Below are 20,699 nucleotides of genomic sequence, written 5' to 3' on the forward strand. Positions count from 1 at the left end.
GCTCTGGTGGGCATCCACGCAGCAGTCCGTGTTTCCAGGAAGGCTCTGGCCTTCCCACTGGTGTAGCAGGTCTTTGTGCTCTTGCAAAGCACTTTATGGTGTTTGTGTTACAGCATGTGCCAGTGGAACTAGCATTCTGCTGGCATAAGTAGTGGTTTGGATTGGGCCATTAGATTACCTTGAGCACAGCTGAACACAGCAGAAACTGCAATTTCCCTCATGCTGCATACTTAACTTTTCTGATGCCACTGTATGCACAAGATGTGAAGCCAACAGCTGTTTCATGGTGATTTCACAGAGCAGCCAGCAGATGGCGCATGGTGGCTAACAACCACTGTACAATTTATAGACCAATGCTGACATGGCCATTGCATAGCCCTTTGTCTGCACAGCAGGATAAAAAAGGTTTTAGAAATTTGCAAACCTAATGTTACTTTTAGTGAAGATGTGGGTTTAAGAAAAAATTAGCACTGCTGAACTGGTTGCCATTTTGCACATAACTACTGGTCTTCACCATGGTAGTTAATCAATAATTGTAAGAGTTTTTCCCTGTTTATTTGAAAGCACTACTCATCTGTGAAACTTGCTACCACAGTATGTAGTGATGGCCACTAACTTAGTTAATATTAGACAGTGAGTAGATAGACTGGTCCTCCGTGAATCTATCACTGTCTACCTGTTACACGAAGGGGAGCAATGGGAGAAAAGGGGTGTGCCTTCCCGGCTTGTGGGCTTCCTGCAGACAGCTGCTTGGGCTACTATAATGGGAAAGAAAATGCACTAAATTGTCTTTGACCTGATCCAGTGAGGCTCATCTTTTGTTCCCATGACCACTCTAGAGTAAAATTTTATAAATATTCATGTTATTTAATTATTACTGAATTATGCCTCATAAAATTAATAATCTGGACTGCAGTCCTATACTGACAGCCCAATCCTATCTTTCCACCCTGCTGGTGCAGCCATTCCAAAAAGGTATGTGCTGTATCAAACCAGGAAGTTTAAATACCCTTTCCCCTCCGCCAGTCTCACCCTACAATGGGTCTTCTTGGACCGGCACCAGAAATTTTGCTGAGGTAAGGAGGGGATAGGATCCAGCACATGCCAATGGTGCAGCCGGCAGTCTGGCAGCATGCTACTTAGTGCACTGCTGGAGTGCGCTTTGTAGTTACTTTTCTGCAGCCAGCACTAGTGGAACACACATTCCATCACTGGGCTAGACCAGTTGGATTGGTCTGACAGTGACCTAGGAGTAAACCCAATTGCAAAAGCAAAGCTTACTTCCAAGTAAATTTATACAGAAAAATGTAATAAAAATACAAGGCGTGTTCAACCCTGTAAGCCTGTCGTTCCCAAACTGTGTGTTGCAATGCCCTGGGGCATCACAAGGCACTCCCTGGGGAGCCATGGACCACTAGCCAGCTGGCAACGAGGATGATACAAAGGCCTTTAAGAAGGCTCCAGTCTTCCTTCTGAGGTGTGGGGAGATCTCTCTGTATTTCAGAAGGCCAACCAGGGCCTTCTCAAAGGCTTTTTTAGTGTCCCGCCAGTCTCCAAACCTGGAAGTGACTGGTGATTACGTAATTGCCAGTCACTCCCAGGAGCCATGCACTGTATTTGCAATGCACATAGGCATTGTGGGATGCCAAGATTTGGAAACTGCTGCTCTAAGCTCAGCTTAAAATCGTTAGATTTTCTCAACCCAGAAGTTCCCAAACTCTCTGGGAGTTCAGGAGCTGCTGTCTTTGGGGGGGGGGGGGGAATGCAGCAACTTGATTGGGATGATCACGCTGCTGCCAGGGCTTTCAGGTGCATTTTTACGCTTACCTGAGCTTATGCCGGCGTCTGTGGGGTGTGGGGAGCCCCGAGGACACCCCTGTAGGGCTCCCTAAGCCTTGTAAAATCTGAAAATGATAATCACAACCCACTTCCAGTTTTTGATCATGAAACCGGAAGAGGATTGCAATATTTATTTTTAGAGTTTATGAGGCTTGGGAAGCCCTGCAGGTGTGTCTGCAGGGCTCCCCGCATCTCCCAGAGTGCTCAGGTAAGTGTAAAAAATGTCCCTGAAAGCCCTGGCAGTGGTGCAGTCAACCCAATAGCATTGCTGAGTTCCCCCTTTCTCCGCCTCTTAAAGGGGCACAGGCAGAGCTTCTCTGGCTGAGGTGTCATGACACCCCAGTTTGAGAACCTCTGTCTTACCCATATCTGCATCCTTTTTCCATTTAAGAAGTGCTTCCTTCTCCCCCAGTTGTGCCCACTTTGACAGGCCCTCAATGATATCACAAGATTGCATTGTCCCTGTGAAAACCTTTTGTTTAGGAATGGGACTGGGACAGCTACAATCAGGGTTTGGTAGTAGTAGGATTCCTCTGCATACAGCCTTTTTTTAGCAAACAGATTTTTAGCCTGTTAAAATTAAATCTGATCTATTTATCTTGAACATTCAGTCTGTGTTAATTTCTCTTTTCTGTACTACTTAAAATAGAAATTCAAGTGACAAAGACACATATGTGCTTTTCTGCAAGAATACTTGCATGCCCTATTTTAATTAGAGCATATTCTTGCATACTCTATTTTAATTACTCCTTATGCCCCAAATTGGTTAACTGTTAGTAGGTGTTCTGATATGCCAGTAGCTACAATCAGCTCAAATATAATTGCTCTTGACTTTTGTTTTTCTTCTTTTTACATAGTTATTCAGTTTGGATTTATTACCCTGTTTGTGGCCTCTTTTCCTTTGGCTCCCCTGCTTGCCTTGATGAACAATATCTTGGAGATTCGTGTTGATTCTTGGAAACTTACAACCCAGTTTAGAAGGCCAGTGGCAGCCAAAGCCCATAGCATTGGAATTTGGCAAGAGATTCTAAATGGATTGGCCATCTTGTCTGTCGTCACAAATGTAAGTAGAAAAGGTACAAATATTCTTTATTTTGAAAAGCAGATTGAAAGACACTGTCCTCCTACACTGCAAACAAATAGTTTAACATTCATATGACTTCAGTTCGGGTTGAGCTGTAAGTCCTGATAACTCCAGTGGAACAATTTATTCACATCATGTCCCATTGCTTTCAGTTTTTAATCAACTTGTAAATCATAAACATGAAAGCAATCCATTATTAATAACATGACAATAAGAATGATTTCTTTAGTAAGCTTCATACGTGGAATAAATCCCTCTCCCCCTCTTTATTTAAAAATGGAATTTTCCCTCCATCTTTTATGGCATGAGTTGAGTCAGAATTTTACAGCCTGGAGCTGTATTGTCAAACTGAAATGATAAACAGTGGGATCATTTTAATTTCCATTAGAAATGTGTTTGAATAGAAAGTACTATCACGAGAAAGAAGGAAGTGTTTTTGCATTTGAGGATTTGGTCTTTCCAAGCCCACTTCATATGCTACAGGCAAAATCAAAGAAGGGAAATTGCCTCTCACCCTCTTGCCATTCTGCCACACATTGTTACACCCATGTTTATGACTTAACAGAATGCTTTATCCCATGTATACCCTTCAGTTCCCTCCAAACTGTGGGGGGAATGCTACTCCAAGTCCCATTTAAGAGGACCCTCCATCCTAACTAAATCCCTTGCCACCTTCACGGCCTTGCCACAGGAGCATGTGCTGTATCCTTCGAGGGACAGTCATGAAGGTCTCCTTGTGACAGCCTCCTTGTGAAGGTCTCCTCCACCACTAGCAGCAGACTTAAAATGGCTGCTGGCTGTGTGCTGCATATGCCACCGTATGGCCCTTTACGACATACAACTGTGTTCTGATGTTGTAAAGGGCAGCCCATGGGGGTCCTAGTTAGGATTGGGTTGTGAGGTAGGCATTATAAATCTTTGGAGTCTGTCGAGGAGGGAGTATCTCCTTATCAGGCAGAGTAGCAGAATGCAGCTTCAAGGACGGAGCTTGCAACCCAGCAGAGAATACACAGACACTGCAGATTTCCACCACCAATTAAGTCTGTATTTACAAATATTTGCTGCAGCAGCATAGACAAAGCAGCATGGCAAACTTGTAGGATAGCATACCACAAATAACACACCACACACGACTTTCCACGACCGCCAGCGACCCACAAATGAGGGCTGTCACAGCCTTGCTTATAAGGATCTGTGAGCCAATCAGGATGGGTGTTGTATCATCCTCTTGCCACACCCTGTCTTGTGATGCATGATCTTATCCCTGCGATTGCATCAGCCACATACATTTACACTGCATTTACACATACATTTACACACATTTGCACTGCAGTGAGTTGTGGACCCTTTGTCATGATGACTCAGCACTTTACAAATACATTATGTTTATATACATACATTCAGGCCTGCAAATTCTTTCTGGGTTATGCTCCAACCCTGACAGAGCCATACCTTTTCTATGATGCTTCCACAATGCAGAATACTCTCCCTAGGGCAGAAGTTACCAAACTAGGGTGTTGTGATGCTCTGACCAGGGAAGCCCTGTCTCTGCCTGTCTCTTAAGGGGAGAGCAATCACATTGCTGCCATGGACAAAAGGATTTTTTTTACTTACTCCTAGCAGCACCGACCCTCTGGAGTGTGTGAGACACCACTGCGTGGCTCCCTAAGCCACAGAACAGATTAAAAAAGGCGATTGTGACCCACTTTTGGATTTGCAGTCACAAACGGGATGTGGGGTCACGATCACTTTTTTAACTGTTCTGAGGCTTGGGGAGGCCTGCAGAGAGGGGTCTGTGAGCTCCCTACACCCTCTAGAGCAGTGATTTTCAACCTTTTTCTAACCCCTGCTAACTGGTTAAGAGGCACTTTTTCAAGTGGGTGCTCCTCTTTTTTTTTTAGCAGGGGGAGAGTAACTGGCCCACCTCACCCCAGCAGTGTCTTTTCTAGTGGCTGTCTGCTGGTGTTGCATCTTTTTAGATTGTGAGCCCTTTTGGGACAGGGAGCCATTAGATATTTGATATTTGATTTTCTCTGTAAACCGCTTTGAGAACTTTTTGTTGAAAAGCGGTATATAAATACTGTTGTTGTTGTTGTTGTTGTTGTTTTTCATCTCACGGCACACTGACAAGGCACTAAAATGTTCAAAGCACACCAACAACTGACAAGGCACACCATGCTGTCAATGGGTGCTCACATTCCCCATTGGCCCTACTAATAAATGACCCTCTCCCAAATTCCCACTGCACACCTGGGGACCATTCATGGCACACCATTGTGCCACGGCACAATGGTTGAATATGGCTGCTCTAGAGGGCCAGTGCTGCCAAGGGTAAGCTTTTAAGAATATCCTTTTGCCCCGGCAGTGGCGCAATTGTGATGATCACATTGCTGCCTTCGCCTCTCCCCCACAAGCACTTACAGTGACCCAAACTCTCTCAGAGAGTTGGGAACTGCTGCCCTAAGGGAACCCAGATAGTTTCTTCTGTTCTGGCCTTTCATCACCAAGTTAGGATACTTTCATGGATGGAAATGCATTTGTTGTTTCAGAAAACATTTATTGATTGTAACTGGAGCTCATATTTCATTTTGTCAACCATTTTGTCCTTTCATTTTATACCTCCTACCTCATCCAAAGGTAACTGGATACTTCATTAAGAAAACATTAAGAAAGGATTAATATAACCTATAGCACAATTTCTTTTCTACAGGCATTCATTGTGGCTTTCACATCTGATATGATCCCTCGATTAGTTTATTTTTATGCCTATTATACGGATTCTAATTCACCCATGTCTGGATACATTAGTGACAGCCTCTCTATATTCAACGTCTCAGATTTTCCTCCACTTTACAAACCTGATTTTAATCTAGAGAACGTGACCACTTGCAGGTTAGTTGCAATTAATCCCTTTTATATTTTCTATGTAGATTTCTATCATTAATCCTTGTATAGTGCTTTTAGTCCTGAAATTCAGGCCACTTTAGCTATCAGAATACAGACTTGTGTTTACTCCAGGAGTTTAGCTAATGTGAATATTAGAAATTACAGGGGCAGGGAGCGGGCAGTAGTGAGGGTAGGGTCTCAGGGGAAGCAGGATCAACGATGGATCCCCAGTCACGTCTGTCTGTCTGTCTGTCTGTCTGTCTGTCTGTCTGTCTGTCTGTCTGTCTGTCTGTCTGTCTGTCTGTCGGGGTTGTGGCATGAAAAAGGTTAAAGACCTGTACTAGAACATGGAAACAATGCGTTTTTAGTTTTTGTAGTTAAAGCTGCCACAGCACCCAAACGTATATGGCCTGTTGCCATTTATTCCAAGGTTCTTATTTTCACCAGTTGGGCTTTATCCCATTTTTGCCCAACCGGCAGGTATACAAATTTGGTCCCTGTTGTGTATCTGCAATGGGTTAATGGTGCTTTTTGATCAAATACTCTACATCATATTATGATTGCTGTAATTATTATCACTACTACTATTATTATATACCATTTTTCAACAACAACAAAAGTTCACAAAGTGGTTTACATCTAAATAAATGGTTCCCTGTCTCAGAAGGCTAACAGTTTAAATCAAAATGCAGAAGAAATTACAGCAAACAGACACTAGAAAAGATACTCTGCTGGGGCTGAAGGAGACAGTTGCTTTTCCCACGCTGATATGACCACAACTTTAAAAAGTGTCCCTTTGCCCAGAAACCAGGAGTTGTACTGACACCTTATGGTTCATTTCTGTTCCCTGATTTATGCTACATCATGATCAACCATCCTGTGCAGAGTTATCCAAACAATACGTAATGACAAGTTTAAGCTGTGTGTACACTGCTGTGCCAGCATGTCCTCCTTTATCTTTTGCTGTAAACGAGCAAAGAGACACAAACCTGTTACAACAGTTCTGTCTTTTTTTAAAAAAGGAAAACAAATCAAAGCATGAAGATCAAGTTCACAAGGCTTCTTAAATGACAGCTGTATTTGAATGTAAATGCCACAGAGCTTGTAATCTGTCTGCATTTGAACATGGCCCTTCACCTTTACATATTTATATTCAACAGGTACAGGGACTATCGATATCCACCAGACCATGAGAAGAAATATGCACATACAATGCAGTTCTGGCACATTCTGGCTGCCAAAATGGCTTTTATAATTATTATGGAGGTAAGTCCTCTCCTTGTGTTCTGAAATCAATAAACTGGAGCATCAGTATGCAGTTTTAAGAAGGGCGGTGAAGTCTAGTACAAAATCTTGATGTTACAAAAAAATTTTTAGCATGTGGTACAAGTAGTTTTTTTGAAAGAAAAAAAAACCAGCAACAAAGGGGAAAGGAGTTGCTTGCGTGGAGTTAACGAAAGCACTCACCGGACAGAAGTTGATTAGATATTTTGGGGTTTGGTAAGTTTTCTACAAATATTAAGTTAGTAAAAGCAACTACAAAGACATGGAAGATAGAAATATATAAACAACCCAAACCCATGGAAATCCCCTTCCTGCTGAAGCAGCTGTACCAATGAGTTGCATGCTGCATCCATGGGAGGCGGGGGGGGGGAGCCGAAATGGTCTCCTCCAGTTAAATGAAATTTTGTTCACGTTCCCCAGAGAAAACCTCCACTTCTACCATGTGACGCCTCGGATCTATGCCTGCTGTTTTGCAGGTGTATGTCTGAGGCACGTAAAGGCAGCAGAAAGGGAGATGGAAGGGGTTAGGATATGGGCGAACATGAGTACAACCAATCCTGCCCTAGTTCCCCCTCCCTCCCAATCCACCATAACTCCAGAGAACTCCCCTGCCCACCCCTCCCTGCCCCATTCTTCCTTCTCTGCCATTTGACGTCCTTTCCCAGTCCAGTGGTGGGCCTTCTGTGCTGCCACCAGTTGCAGCAGCATGTGCGTAATGTCTGTGCATGCTGCTGGAAACCATTTTTATGAGTTCCACTGTCGTAAAATCCTCGGGTGCCAGCCCAATCCTTGGCTGTAGGATTCTTGGCTGTAGAATCCTTGAATAGGATTCGGCCGGTGGATGCAGGTACCATTAACAGAAACTACATTGGGGTAAAATCCCATATTATTTAGAGTGCATATTATAATTACAGCACAGACCATGCATGTCTACTCAGAATAAGTCCCCTTGTATCTAATGGAACTTACTCCCAAGAAAACATTAATAAGGTTGCAGCCTCAAAAGGTTAACCCGTTAGACCAGGGGTGCCCAAACCCTGGCCCTGGGGCCACTTGCGGCCCTCGAGGACTCCCAATGCGGCCCTCAGGGACTCCCCAGTCTCCAGTGAGCCTCTGGCCCTCTGGAGACTTGCTGGAGCCCTCACCGGCCCAATGCAGCTGCTCTCAGCATGAGGGCGATTGTTTGACCTCTCGTGTGAGTTGTGGGATGAGGGCTTCCTCCACTGTTCGCTGTTTCACATCTGTGATGCAGTAGTGGCAGCAAAGGAAAGGCCAGCATTGCTTTGTGCAAGGCCTTTTATAGGCCTTGAGCTATTGCAAGACCTTAATTTATTTATATAAGTTCATCTTTAGTATATTCATTTACATAAACTTATGTAAATTTATTCAAATTTTAAATGTAAATAGTTTTTTCCCCAGCCCCTGACACAGTGTCGGAGAGATGATGTGGCCCTGTTGCCAAAAACTTTGGACACCCCTGTGTTAGACTATCACATACAGTCAGTTCTTGTTGTCTTCTAGGGATAGGTTCCTGGAAAACCTAGTGGATACCAAATTAGCGGATACCAAATCACTAAGCTTATGGGAAAAATGGGTTAAGTTCCAGGGGACCCTCTTCACCATACATTCTATGAACTTTATGAACCTGAATCTTATCTTGAAGTCTATGGGGCTGGGTGATAGTGAGGGCTCATCAACTTCTGATGCTTGTCCTCTGTGCTGATTATCCCTCAACTCGTTGAAGGTTGCTGACCCAACAATGAGGCCTCAGAGTTCAGCAGTGGGAAGGAGGTTACTTCACCTGTCTTCCTCTATCTGTCTCTTGGCTCCTTCTCTTGGCTTCCCTCAGGTAGCCTTCCAGAGACTTCTTGTCACTGGCCTCTTATTGTCACCAGGGTTGTGAAGTTCAGCTTGAATCCCCAAGATGGTGGGGCAAGTCTGGAAGCAGGCACAAGTGTGTCCGACAGTTCTCTCCATGCCAATCCCAATGCCTGTTCAATGTGGAAGATTGACCCAATCCAGACAACGTTCTATAAAACTTTCTTAGAAAATGAATGGATCCAATTACTGCAACCCCTCCCTTGTCAGCCATATACTGTCTCTTCCTCTCTCCCCTGCATGGCACTGGTTCTGCCTTCTGCACACAAGGAGGCCACTGCTTCTTCTCCTCCCACAACCTCTCTCGCCCCCCTGCCTGCCTTCTTATAGGTGTTCTAAGCCCCACACAGAATTCACAGATAGTGAGAACAGAGTCGTGGATAATGTGAGGTGGCAATTCTGCCCCCAGATTTGCATATAGAGAACTGAATGTATATGCAAATACTTTCCTTTCACATTTAGAGAAAGAAGTGAAGTATCCTTTATGCATATTTGGATTATAAAGGAGCTATAAAATTTCATATGGATGTCTGCAAAATTCATTGTTTGATCCCAGACTTGTGTGTGGCATTTGTGTGAATGCAACCCACACTGACAAAATAAGTGTGAATAGTATACTATTACTCATTCCCTTGCTCTCTGGCTAAAACATGTTCAGAGAGGAAGTATCTGTAGGGGGATAAATTCCCTTCCTCTTAAAAACAATGCTTTGGAGCCCAGGAGAAGTACAAAGTGGGAGGGGGAGAGACAGAGAGATGGTTACATATTTGCAGAGTTCTGCATAACCAAGGATTGAAATTGCTTGAAAGTGGTACACAACAAGGAAGTTCTGTTAGCAATAAGTCATGATTGGTACAAGTGCTGCTTTAAACTGGTCTGATGCAACATCAGATCTTTATTAGGTACACACTGGCAACTTTTAAGACAGGGAAGAATGAGCATTGGATGATTACACTTTAAGTGCTCTGTATATACATCCTCCTGTTTTTTTGTCGTCCCCTGTCATGCAGCATGTTGTCTTCATTGTCAAATTCTTTGTGGCCTGGTTGATCCCTGATGTTCCAGCAGAGGTGAAAGCCAAAATAAAACGTGAGAAGTACTTGACACAAAAAATCCTACATGAGTATGAACTCAATAAACTTAAGCAGAAGCTATGTGAAGGCAGGGCCAATGGCAATGTGGAAAAGGAAGTCATCGCCACTCAAGGGAGAGTGGAGTTAGCAGAAGTCATGTGACCAGAAGAGAGGCTGCCTGCCTGGAATCCTCACCTGTGAAGGTCGATGGCTTCTTATCCTGAGCTGCCCAGCATGCCTGCATTTTTCCAGTTTCCTTCAGTCCTAAACAGATGGAGAGAGAGACAACAACTATGTGGGTAGGCTGTTGGGCAGTCGCAAGCCTTTTCAGTTCCATGGCCTCACTGCTGTGTAACCTTGAAAAACAACCTTTGGCTTGTGGCATTGCAATGTGTCTTCCACTGGCTTGCCTTCCTAAGGCTGTAAGCTCTTTGGAAACAGGATTGTCTTATGTATTTTTTACAGTGGAGTAGCCCTAAAAGCTTCACAGTTGCAGCTGTGGCTCAATGCTAAAAAAAACTTGGACAGTTGCAAAGGTGGTGCATACTCTCCTCCTTCACCCAGCCTAGATTTTATTTGTGTGTATGTCTGTGTGTTGAGAAAGCCAAGAGGCTACATGAGGTGTGCACTCTTCCACTTGCTGCATCATCAGTTGATGGTGCATCAGCCCAAAGGGAGCTTTAATCATTTATCTTTGTCTGCCTGTTCCCAGTGTTGAAAACACTGGAAACCGAGCTGCCAATCTACTGGATATAGTTCACCATGGAGTAGTGAAAGGTTTTTCTACAGCAAATATAGGAAAGGGTTGAGAAGCTTTTACTTAAAGGCATTGCTAGCAGATGGACAATGATGGCCACTAGACTACTAGAAAAGCAGCTGCCTTTCTTGGTGTTAATGAAGTACTAGTCTGTAATTCTCTGCTTGCTGGCAGTAGCCACTAGAGAGCACACAGTTTTCTAGCATTGATCTAGATAATGGATCTGGGCATATGATATTTGGAACATTACTTGGAAAACCCAACACATATCATGTGAGCTTTTTGTGCCACAAAAATCTGCACCTTGAAATGCCATTTCAGGCATTTTGCTTGTTTTCTGTCATTTTACTGTATGATATGCTAGTGCAATATTTCATTATTACACAGCCTCACCAAAAACAAAACCCCACAGATTGCTTTCTCATAATTTATTTCTATGTTTAGTGACTTTTCACAGGCAAGCTTTTTACAAAGTAAGTGTTAAATGGTGGGGGAGGGAAGATTTGAAATGATCTTATTTCAGTATTCTGGGGCTATTGGATGTTTTACCTCAAAAGACATAATTTAGAGAAAAATGTTTTTCATTCCTGCTTCTGCATTATATTAGTAGTAGTAGGAGAGAGAATATAGCTCTTAAAATTAGTATTATATTAGGAAAAAATTTGGCAAAGACCTGAATCATGGAAGTCAACTAGCTTTTGGCCATTGACTGCATTGACCCTGTGCTATTGGTTAGCATTGGGATTCCTGAATGGTTAATGCAGTTTTGCACTGTCAGAATCCCCGAAGAAGTCATCAACAGGCTGATAAATTATAAACAAATCTATTTGTTGTGAATTTGCCTTAATAGTGGATCTGTTTGCATTTATACGTGAAAGTGTCTTATGCAGAAATGAGTATGTGTTCTTAATATTTAATTCACGAATGGCTATATACAAGCCAACTGCTAAGAAATATTGATTGTTTTTGAAGTTGTCAACAAGAAACATTTCTTTTTTTTTCTTTTGAGACAATTTTACAGATTTATAAAATCTACTCTGCGTTGACTCTGCATGAGACCCTAGGTATAAGTCATTTGCAGGGAGTATCCTTATCTTTTGTATAATTTAAGTGTTTTTGAATTTTTGCTACGGTTTTATAATGTAATCTACCATACACTGCTTAGTGCCTTGTTTATATTCACTTGAAAAAACGAAAAGATGTGAAAATGATGTACTGTGTAATTTCTGTAGCATAAGGTACCTTGCAAGTGAATTCACAGGCTTCACGAAAGTATCAGCTTTCACTCTTGGCATCGGGTAACAGCTGCAAGGCAGGAGCAAGTTTTGCAGACTTCCAAGATGGGTCAGTTCTATGTAAATCAAACCAGATTAATGCTAACAGAGAGAAGCAAGGCGCTTACTGAATTATGTCACTCAAGCATGCTGGACATAATATGTGATTGTTGAATGCTGCTCTGTTGTCAGGTATTGAAACAAAAATCTTGGTCTGTGTTTTGCATGTGGGCTGAAGAATGTGCTGTGTTTGTATCCTTTTGGCTCCATTTCTCATGGCATATGGGCAAAATTTTCACTTTGGAACTCTGTTAGGAAAATACCCTAATTCAGTGCTATTCAAACTGGGGCGTCGAGATGCCCCAGCCTGAGGGCCCTGGTCTCTGCCCCCTTAAGGGGCGGGGGCAGCCTAGAGGCAGGGGGAAGGCAGTGGCATGATCCCCAGAATTGCGTCGCTCAGGGGGCTGCAGGGGCTTGGATGCACTTACCCAAGCCTCCTGCAGCCTCCCCAGGGTGCGGGGAGCCCGGCGCGACTTCTGGCAGGGCTTCCCGCAGCAGGGAAAGTGGATGCAGAGCGATTGCGCTCCACTTCCGCTTTAGCAGGGCGCAATCGCTCCTCATCCACTTTCCCTGCTGCGGTATCCTGGGGATTGCGTCACTGCCTTCCCCCCGTCCACGCTGCCTCCTCCCCCCGCCCCTGCAAAGACTTACTGGCTCTCAGACTCTCCCAGAGAGTTTGAGAACCACTGCCCTAATTAATGAGACTGTTCCTTAGAAAGAACAGTTCTCGTTGGTGGCGAAACTGTCAAAATCCTAAATCCATGAGCAAAGCACTCCTTTTAGAGTGACAGAGTCTGTCTCCAATGGAACATCTATTGTTATAGCAGCCAAAGAGGTTAACTGATACTACATTGTAAGGAACTATTCTAGCAAGGAGATCCACAGTATCTCCAGGCACTAGGGATGCTGAGTATGTAGTATGATTTAAGTTGCTCAGCTTTCCATGAAGTGAACATAATTGCATTGTTTTCCATGCTTTAGGGCATGCATATTAGCAGCAGAGAGAAGGTTTTCTGTACCAGAAAAACAGATTCTTACTTAGGCGACAGAAGTGCTGTGGTATCTGCTTACAGCTCCCTTTCATATCCAGCATTGTAGTTGGCAAACAAACAAGACCCATATGTAGAGGTGGGTTTGGAAACTTTCACAAGCTGTCCCTTTTTAGGATTGTATAACAGCCTGCTGTTTCATCCCCTTTACAGCACCATCCTATGCACGTCTACTCAGAAGTATCATTGTATTCAGTGGGGCCTATGCCCAGGAAAGTGTGTATAGAATTGCAGCCTTCATAGCTGGGTTGCACCATCCCTTCCCTTCTTTGTTGGAATGTGTGTAGATCATATGGATGTACATATCATGCATGCATAATGTACATGGGGCTATGCATGATGTTTGTGAAGCAGAATGACAAATACTCTCCTCTGCACAGTACTGGGGACTAAATTCAGCATCCTTTTCCTGCATTTATAAGAATGCTTCTGGACTGACTTATCAGACTTATTTTCCTTATTTGTGATTACCCTGGTCATATTATTAAAGAAATGCATCGTGTATCACTAAAATAAAATGTCATATAGTGTAACATTGCATGCCAAAGATGCATTGCAATTACCAAAAATATATGTGAACAAAAGAAAATCCCTCCTCATATTGAGCACTGAGTGCTCTGCTGCTTCTTTTCAAGTGCTCTTATAAGTGCGCTAAACGGGGAATGTGTGATATTTGCATTATTTTCATATTTATAGCGTTTTTCTGTAGCAGACTGCAGTGTTCGCAAAACAGTTCGGCAAACAGACTGACAACATCACAGTTCTGTCTAAGATGTTTAGTGGTTTTGCTTGACAGAAAAATGCCCTCTGTGTCATTTCAAGTGTGTTACCACAGATCTGGTAAAAACAAAACTTCAGCTTGCTATATTAGTAATTTAAGATGTAAAGAATGCAAATGGGCTATGTCAGAATGCCAGGTGCAAAGGAGGGCACCAGAATGCAGGTCTCATTATCTGGTGTGCTCCCTGGGGCATTTGGTGGGCTGCTGTGAGATACAGGAAGCTGGACTAGATGGGTCTATGGCCTGTTATGTTCTTATGAATCAGGTTCTTGTTTTTTTTAAGGGAGGGCAACCAATGGCAGAATGAAAGAATTTACACAGGTGCACAAATGAAATCAGTGTTTTAATCCAAGCACTGTAAGTAGTGCTTGCCTTACCCACCATCTTGCAGCTCCCAGCACCCCACCCACCCCAAAAGACTGATCCTGAGGACTGGGGAGTAACATGCTATTCCTTGTTGGAAAATACAAGTTTCCAATAAGTTGTTAGACATTGCCTTTGTGGAATAAACAAAAATCCTGTTCTGCTTGCACAAACCCTGTGGTTCTCAAACTGGGGCATTGTGACGCCCCACCCTGGGAGCCTCAGGCTCTGGCCCCTTAAGGGGTGGGGGAAGACAACGACACGATCCCCAGGATTGCACCACTGTAAAGGAAGGGGGACTTTTTAAAACTTACCTGCTGCCGGGGTCCAGGAGGTGCAGGAAGCCCCACTGAGCCCTCTGCAGGAATCCCCACAGCTTGCAGAATGTAAACAAAACAATTACAACCCACTTCCGAGTTGCAATTGTAAAGCCTGAAGTGAATCGCAGTTTCTTTTTTACATTCTACAAGCTGCAGGGAGCCCTGCAGAGGGCTCTGCGGGGCTCCCCACACCCCCTAGACATGTCTTCTTGGCACTGAGGCCCAACACTGACTGGTGCTGGCCTCAGCACAGGTGCTTCAGCCTTACTGCTGGCTCCAGACTGCCTTACAGCAGTTTTTACAACACCCGGAGCCAGCAGTAAGGCTAGAGTGTGGGTAGTAAGTCTGATAGGATCGGGCTGCCCATGACAGAAAAGCTTTGTTGCTATGGTCCCTAAGATTGCCTCACTCGAGTCAGAGTAGCAAAGTGTTTGGAAGTTGAGAAGTGGTACCGTTACTTGAATGCTAGGAACTGCTTGGCAGAGCTATGAGGTAAGCTCTGAGTGTGCAGAGATATATGATACCAAACCTGTGCTACTTTTGTCAATCACTCCCTACCCCCAGCCCTGAACTAACCATTGTGCAAAATAAGCATGTGCTTAGGGCATCTAGGGAAGGGGAGCACCACAGAGTTTTTTTTCCAAGTGCCATATTTACCATGCAGATGGTGCACAAAAAAAGTTAACCAAGTCTAGAAAAAGAAGGGAGAATCACTGAACCCAAAATATATTAATTCAGAATTTATTTTATTGGAATTATTTTAGTTTTTTTTTTACTACATTCTGTTTTAAAGCACCAAATGGATTAAGAAAACACAAGAATTTAAATGTCATTCAGTCTTTACAGGTGCAATAGCATTTACTGGAAATAAATCCTACTGTAAGTTTTGTTTCATTTTGAAAGATAAAATTTTATTTTACAGTTCAGTATCATTTTGATTTTGAATTACATACATATATGGGGGCACCATAAGCTTTTCAGTGCTTAGTACCTCTAGCGGTTTTAATCCTGCCCTGCCTACCCTGTAGCCTACCAGCCATGTATTTGCCCCATAATCTCCCCATGTTTGCAGTTCCAAACAGGAGGCCAAAGTGTTTTTTAGTCTTTAGTGTTCATGGTTGATGAGCCACAATTGGTTTGGCGGGTTCGAAGTTGGGTGGAGATGATTGGCTGCAATCTTTGCCTCCTCATTTCTGTGCAATTCTCTGTTGAGCAATTGTTTAATTCTGTAGGATTGTTAGGTTCTGTTACCAGTCTGCTCTGTTTTCTTCATCTGTCCTATCATGTATAGACCAAATCAAAATGTGTACATAAATCTTCTTGGGTCACTTTATTTATAGTCCAATCTATTTGCATTTACTTATAAGCAAGTCCCAGAGAGCTCAATGAGACTTCCAAATACATTCTAATCATATTGAACTGGGGTCCCACTAAAATCAATGGAAAAACCAGGCACCTGTGGCTGTGTCCTGGATTGCACTATTTTTTTTTTTGCTTTCTATCAATCTTATAAATATTTTATACTAGCCCACTAAAAGGAGCAAGCCACTGAATAAAACAATACTGTTTTACTCTTAGTGATTTTGATAGAGCCTGGTGCTATCCAGCAACTCCCTCTTAACAGATGACAAGATTTGCCAAGAAATAGGATGGTAAATAAATGCTTACCCATATCCACCTGTTTCTGAGTTTTATAATTTCAGAGGCCAGTAGGCACTTAACCCATCCCCACCTTTCCTCTTGCTCTGTGCATGTCATGCTCTCCACATCTGTTTTTCCACTTTGCAGCACAAGCCCATACATGCTTACTCAGAAGTAAATCCCACTGTGCTTAATGGGGCTCGCTGCCAGGTATGTCTGTAAAGATTTGCAGCATTAATCATTCTTTGTCATTTCTCAATCGTCCTTTTGTCAGTTCTCATCTGCACAATTTGCCCTTCTCATTTCTGGGAGGTCTAACCAGCCATTGTCCTACTCAAAGCTCAAATAACATTCTGCTGTTAAGGACCTTGGAGCCTGGAGCAAAAGGGTCTAGTGCTGTTGTCTTATGCTTACAACTAAAATGTTGCTTTATAGAAAGTGTAGTCATGTTTTAGAAGGGCTTTTAAAATATCTTAAGGGCTAAAAAGTTTTGGATTTTTTTTTAATGAGAGCTGTGATTTTAAAAATTATTTCAAGTTTTCTTGTAGCTCCAAACTTTTTGAAGTTTCTTTCTTACCCCAAGGCATTTAAAGGATGCAATTCATCCTGCTCATGCAAAGCAGCAGGCTGCATGTATGTTCCAGCAACATAAGAGCATCTGCCTGAATGAGTCCCCTGAATGTGTAAGTATGCTTTAAGAGGAGACTAGAAAGGTGGAGGGACTGAGTTCAGTCTTCCCATATACCCCGATAGGTGAGTGGAGCTTGACATTGTGTGCAGTTGCCATCTAGCAGCTGGTTGCAGAAATCAAGCAACAGGAACTCTCTCTTCATAGAGACAGCTTCCACTTCATGGAACATACATGAAGAGAGGGAGAAGATCCAGATTTCAATTATGCTACAATACAAATAAAACTCTTGTGGCCTTCATTCTACCTACCTTTAACGTAGAAGTTTACTTCCATTTTCTCACCCATCAGGCCACTCCTAGGGCCCAATCCTATCCAACTTTCCAGTGCCAATGCAGCCCTGAAGTTAAGGGCACAAATGTTCCCTTACCTTGAGGAGGCCTCCGTGACTGCCCCCCACACTGCAAGATGCATTGCATGCCCTGTTGACATGGCTGCATCGGCACTGGAAAGTTGCTTAGGATTGGGCCCTAGTGTAATAAACAGATTTTAATATAAAAACACTGGATTATAACAAAATATTCCTGGAATCCAGTAAAATAACATGCACCATGTTTTCACTCTTATTATGGAGTGTATCTCTTTTCCAATACAACTAGAATACACGATGAGACAGCTTTCAATGTTGAATGTGCATGCGTGATCAGAAATGTTTCAGTTGTTAAAGAGAATTGAAGCTCAATCCTGTGCGTGTCTGTGCAGAAGTGACTCCCACTGGGTTTAATTAACTGAAGCCCAGGAAAGTGTGTATAAGATTGTAGCCTTAATCTGGTATAAGTTAAATAGATGTGAAGTAGAAGTACTTTTTTCTAGTTATTTTTATACTGTGCTCATGCTGCTTATTTCAAACTAAAGGAAAAAATATTGAAGGGGAAAAGGCAAAATACATTTGTGTATTCTCTTCCTTTAAAACAAGCCTGTTCAACTCCTGTATATAAAATTATGTGTCAGACTGTTAAGCATCATGGCGATGTATGCAATACACTAATACGGAGATTTTTCTTTAAAAAAAAATTAAGTTCAGCTAATTGATCTGTTTGTATAATCGTTTTCAAAATGTGTCAGCCAATAAATTGGTGTTTATTTTTAAAATACATGGTTAACTACAGTACATGGTTATACTACATGTATTCTGCTGGTTCTGTGAATTGTTGACTGTCTTGTCGATTAAAGAAATGTGTTGACATCCCCCGTTTCTTGCACTGCAGCCAATGGCTGTATTTCTTACTGGGTCTCTTGTTTGAGAATGTTTCTTATTTGATTGAGATTAACCTGTTGTAGCCTGTGGCTGATATTAACTTTAGGCTTCTCTAAAGAATCAACCAAGTTTTGTCCTGAAGGTGTTTCCAGTAGTAGCCCCTAAAAGTAGCAGATAGTCTAGTACAGGGGTGTCCAAAGTTTTTGGCAGGAGGGCCACATCAGCTCTCTGATACTGTCTCGGGGGCCGGGGAAAAAAGAATTAATTTATATTTAAAGTTTGAATAAGTTTACATAAGTTTACATGAATATATTAAAGACGAACTTATATGAATGAATGAAGGTCTTGCAATAGCTCAAGGACTATAAAAGGCCTTGCACAAAGCAAGGCTGGCCTTTCCTTTGCTGCCGCTACCGCATCATAGACGTGAAACAGCAAGAAGTGGAGGGAGTCCTCATCCCACAGCTCATGTGAGAGGTCAAACAGTCTCCCTCATGCTGTGAGCAGTTGTGTTGGGCCAGTGCGGGCTCCAACAAATCTCTGGAGGGCCAGAGGCTCATTGGAGACTGGGGGCTTCCTGAAGGCCGCATTGAGAGGCCTCGAGGGCCGCATGTGGCCCCAGGGCCGGGGTGTGGGTACCCCGGTCTAGTATGAGTAGAACTGAATTACTGCAGTAGTCTTCCCGCCCCTACTCCATTTTTTTTAAGGCTGGAGAGAAATGAGGGAGCCTTTTAGAAAATAAAAGAGAGTCCTACAGAAACAGAGGCTGATAAGTAGGTCTTCCATCGTCTGCAAGTCCATGCATTTGTTTCTTAATGAGGCCATGTGGAAATAAGTCTCCCAACAGCTGTAGGATCCCCTTGTCCCAACCCCTTCTCCCCAGCAGAAGCACTCAGAGCATCCTCTTCTAGCTTCATATTCTGGACCACAAATGATCAGTTATTGTCCTCACACTTTCTTGGCAGCCCAGGGTCACACCATGACTGTGCCGGAGTAAAGCCCTGCAGTGGCTGTTCTTCCTGGCATCTGCTTCAGTTGAACATGGAAAACGGCCAATGGCACAGAGAAGAAGAAAGGAAAACAGCCAGAGCATAGATTTCTTATGGAGGTGAAATATTTATGCCCTGCACCACAAACCGCAGTTCTTTACGATATATTTGAAATTCAATAAGAACTGTCCATCGGGATGCTAGAGTTCTCCCACAGGGCAATTCTTCCTCACTGAAGCTACCTGGCTCCTGGGGCTAGATGCCAAACGCATGAGAGGGAGTGGTGAAGGTGTTTGCAAGTCTTCCCCGCCATCAAACGTTCCTACTGCCGCTCTGATACTGAATCTCTGGGCCAGAGCAAGTTACCAAGGAAATAATGTGAGCCTGGAAATGGCTTCAGAAGCAGCCAGATATCAGGCGACCTCATGCTACTTAAATTCTCTAGCTCCTGGCAGGTTGCCTTTGTTCCATTTTGGAAAACTCAGGACCAGTCTACAGATTGTGTTAAGCACAATACCCCAGCTGAAGGGTTTGGGTTTGTTTGTTTTCTGAAACAGGAATTCAATTCAGAACCGTAGCATGGGGAGGGCTTTAACCCTTTGCCCCCACTACAGTCCTAATCCAGATAGGCCATTTGCACATTTCTTTACCAAGCGTGTAGTTAATCTGTAGGACTCTGCCACCTGATGTGGTGATGGCACCTGACCAAAATGCCTTTGAAAGGAGATTGAACAGATTTCTAGAAGAAAAGTCCATCGCAGGTTACAAGCCATCATGTGTATGTGCAACCTCCTGGTTTTTAGAAGTAGGCTACCTCAGAGTGCCAGATGCAAGGGAGTAGCAACAGGATGTAGGTATCTTCTTGCCTGAGGAATCTGGTGGGCCACTGAGATACAGGAAACTGGACTAGATGGGCCCTTGGCCTGACCCAGCGGGGCTCTTATGTTCTTATGAAGAAAAGCTCTCATTGGTGTCAGTGGAGGTGAATGTGTGGTAGCAATTCTCTTTCCTACATTAAATCCTGCAAATCTGTGAAGCAAATACTGTTGGACTCAGTATTTGTTTATTGTTGCATTTTAGTTTATTGTTGCATTTTAGTTTATTGTTGCATTTTAGTTTATTTTCTCATCTAGCTATTTGCACAAGATAACAAAACATAAAGTCCAATTCAAAGCATTATCCATGATTTCAGATAAATAAGAAATGATTGCATTGAATTGCATAATATGGAAGTGATTTTAAACTTACGTTGATGAAATTCCATCGATGACTCATCCAGGACCTGTAGGTGAAGCTGATGCACTTACAAAGATTTTGAATCAATATTGAGCAAATTAAAGTAATGATTCCACAATTAGAGAAGGAGATTAACTGCACTGCTTAATGAGAACTGCAGATCAAATTAGCAGCAAAACACTGATGTTTCATGTAGTGCAGAAACTGATTCCGGTCATATTTCTTCCTAGATAAGCTAGTCCTGGACCAGACTCACAGCCCAATCCTATTGGCATTCATTTTGGGAGCACTGCCGCAAA

At 43.0% G+C, this 20,699-nt stretch overlaps 1 protein-coding gene across 5 annotated transcripts in view; it reads left to right on the forward strand.

Annotated features, from left to right (window-relative positions):
- The window catches only part of ANO5 (anoctamin 5), an 89,434-nt gene extending 70,157 nt beyond the window's left edge, over nt 1-19,277 (forward strand). For 3 of the 5 annotated variants that reach the window (XM_066637101.1, XM_066637123.1, XM_066637114.1), the window contains 4 exons: nt 2,697-2,902; nt 5,634-5,815; nt 6,970-7,075; nt 9,982-18,163. In XM_066637101.1, the coding sequence (XP_066493198.1) occupies nt 2,697-2,902; nt 5,634-5,815; nt 6,970-7,075; nt 9,982-10,206 (719 nt within the window). In that variant the 3' untranslated portion in view covers nt 10,207-18,163. Of the gene's footprint in view, nt 1-2,696; nt 2,903-5,633; nt 5,816-6,969; nt 7,076-9,981; nt 18,164-19,140 lie in introns of those variants that run through there. The other 2 variants (XR_010794890.1, XM_066637132.1) reach the window with 2 other exon arrangements.
- The last annotated feature ends 1,422 nt before the right edge of the window (nt 19,278-20,699 follow it).

This window comes from Tiliqua scincoides, chromosome 1, assembly GCF_035046505.1.
Source record: "Tiliqua scincoides isolate rTilSci1 chromosome 1, rTilSci1.hap2, whole genome shotgun sequence".
Taxonomy (NCBI): domain Eukaryota; kingdom Metazoa; phylum Chordata; class Lepidosauria; order Squamata; family Scincidae; genus Tiliqua; species Tiliqua scincoides.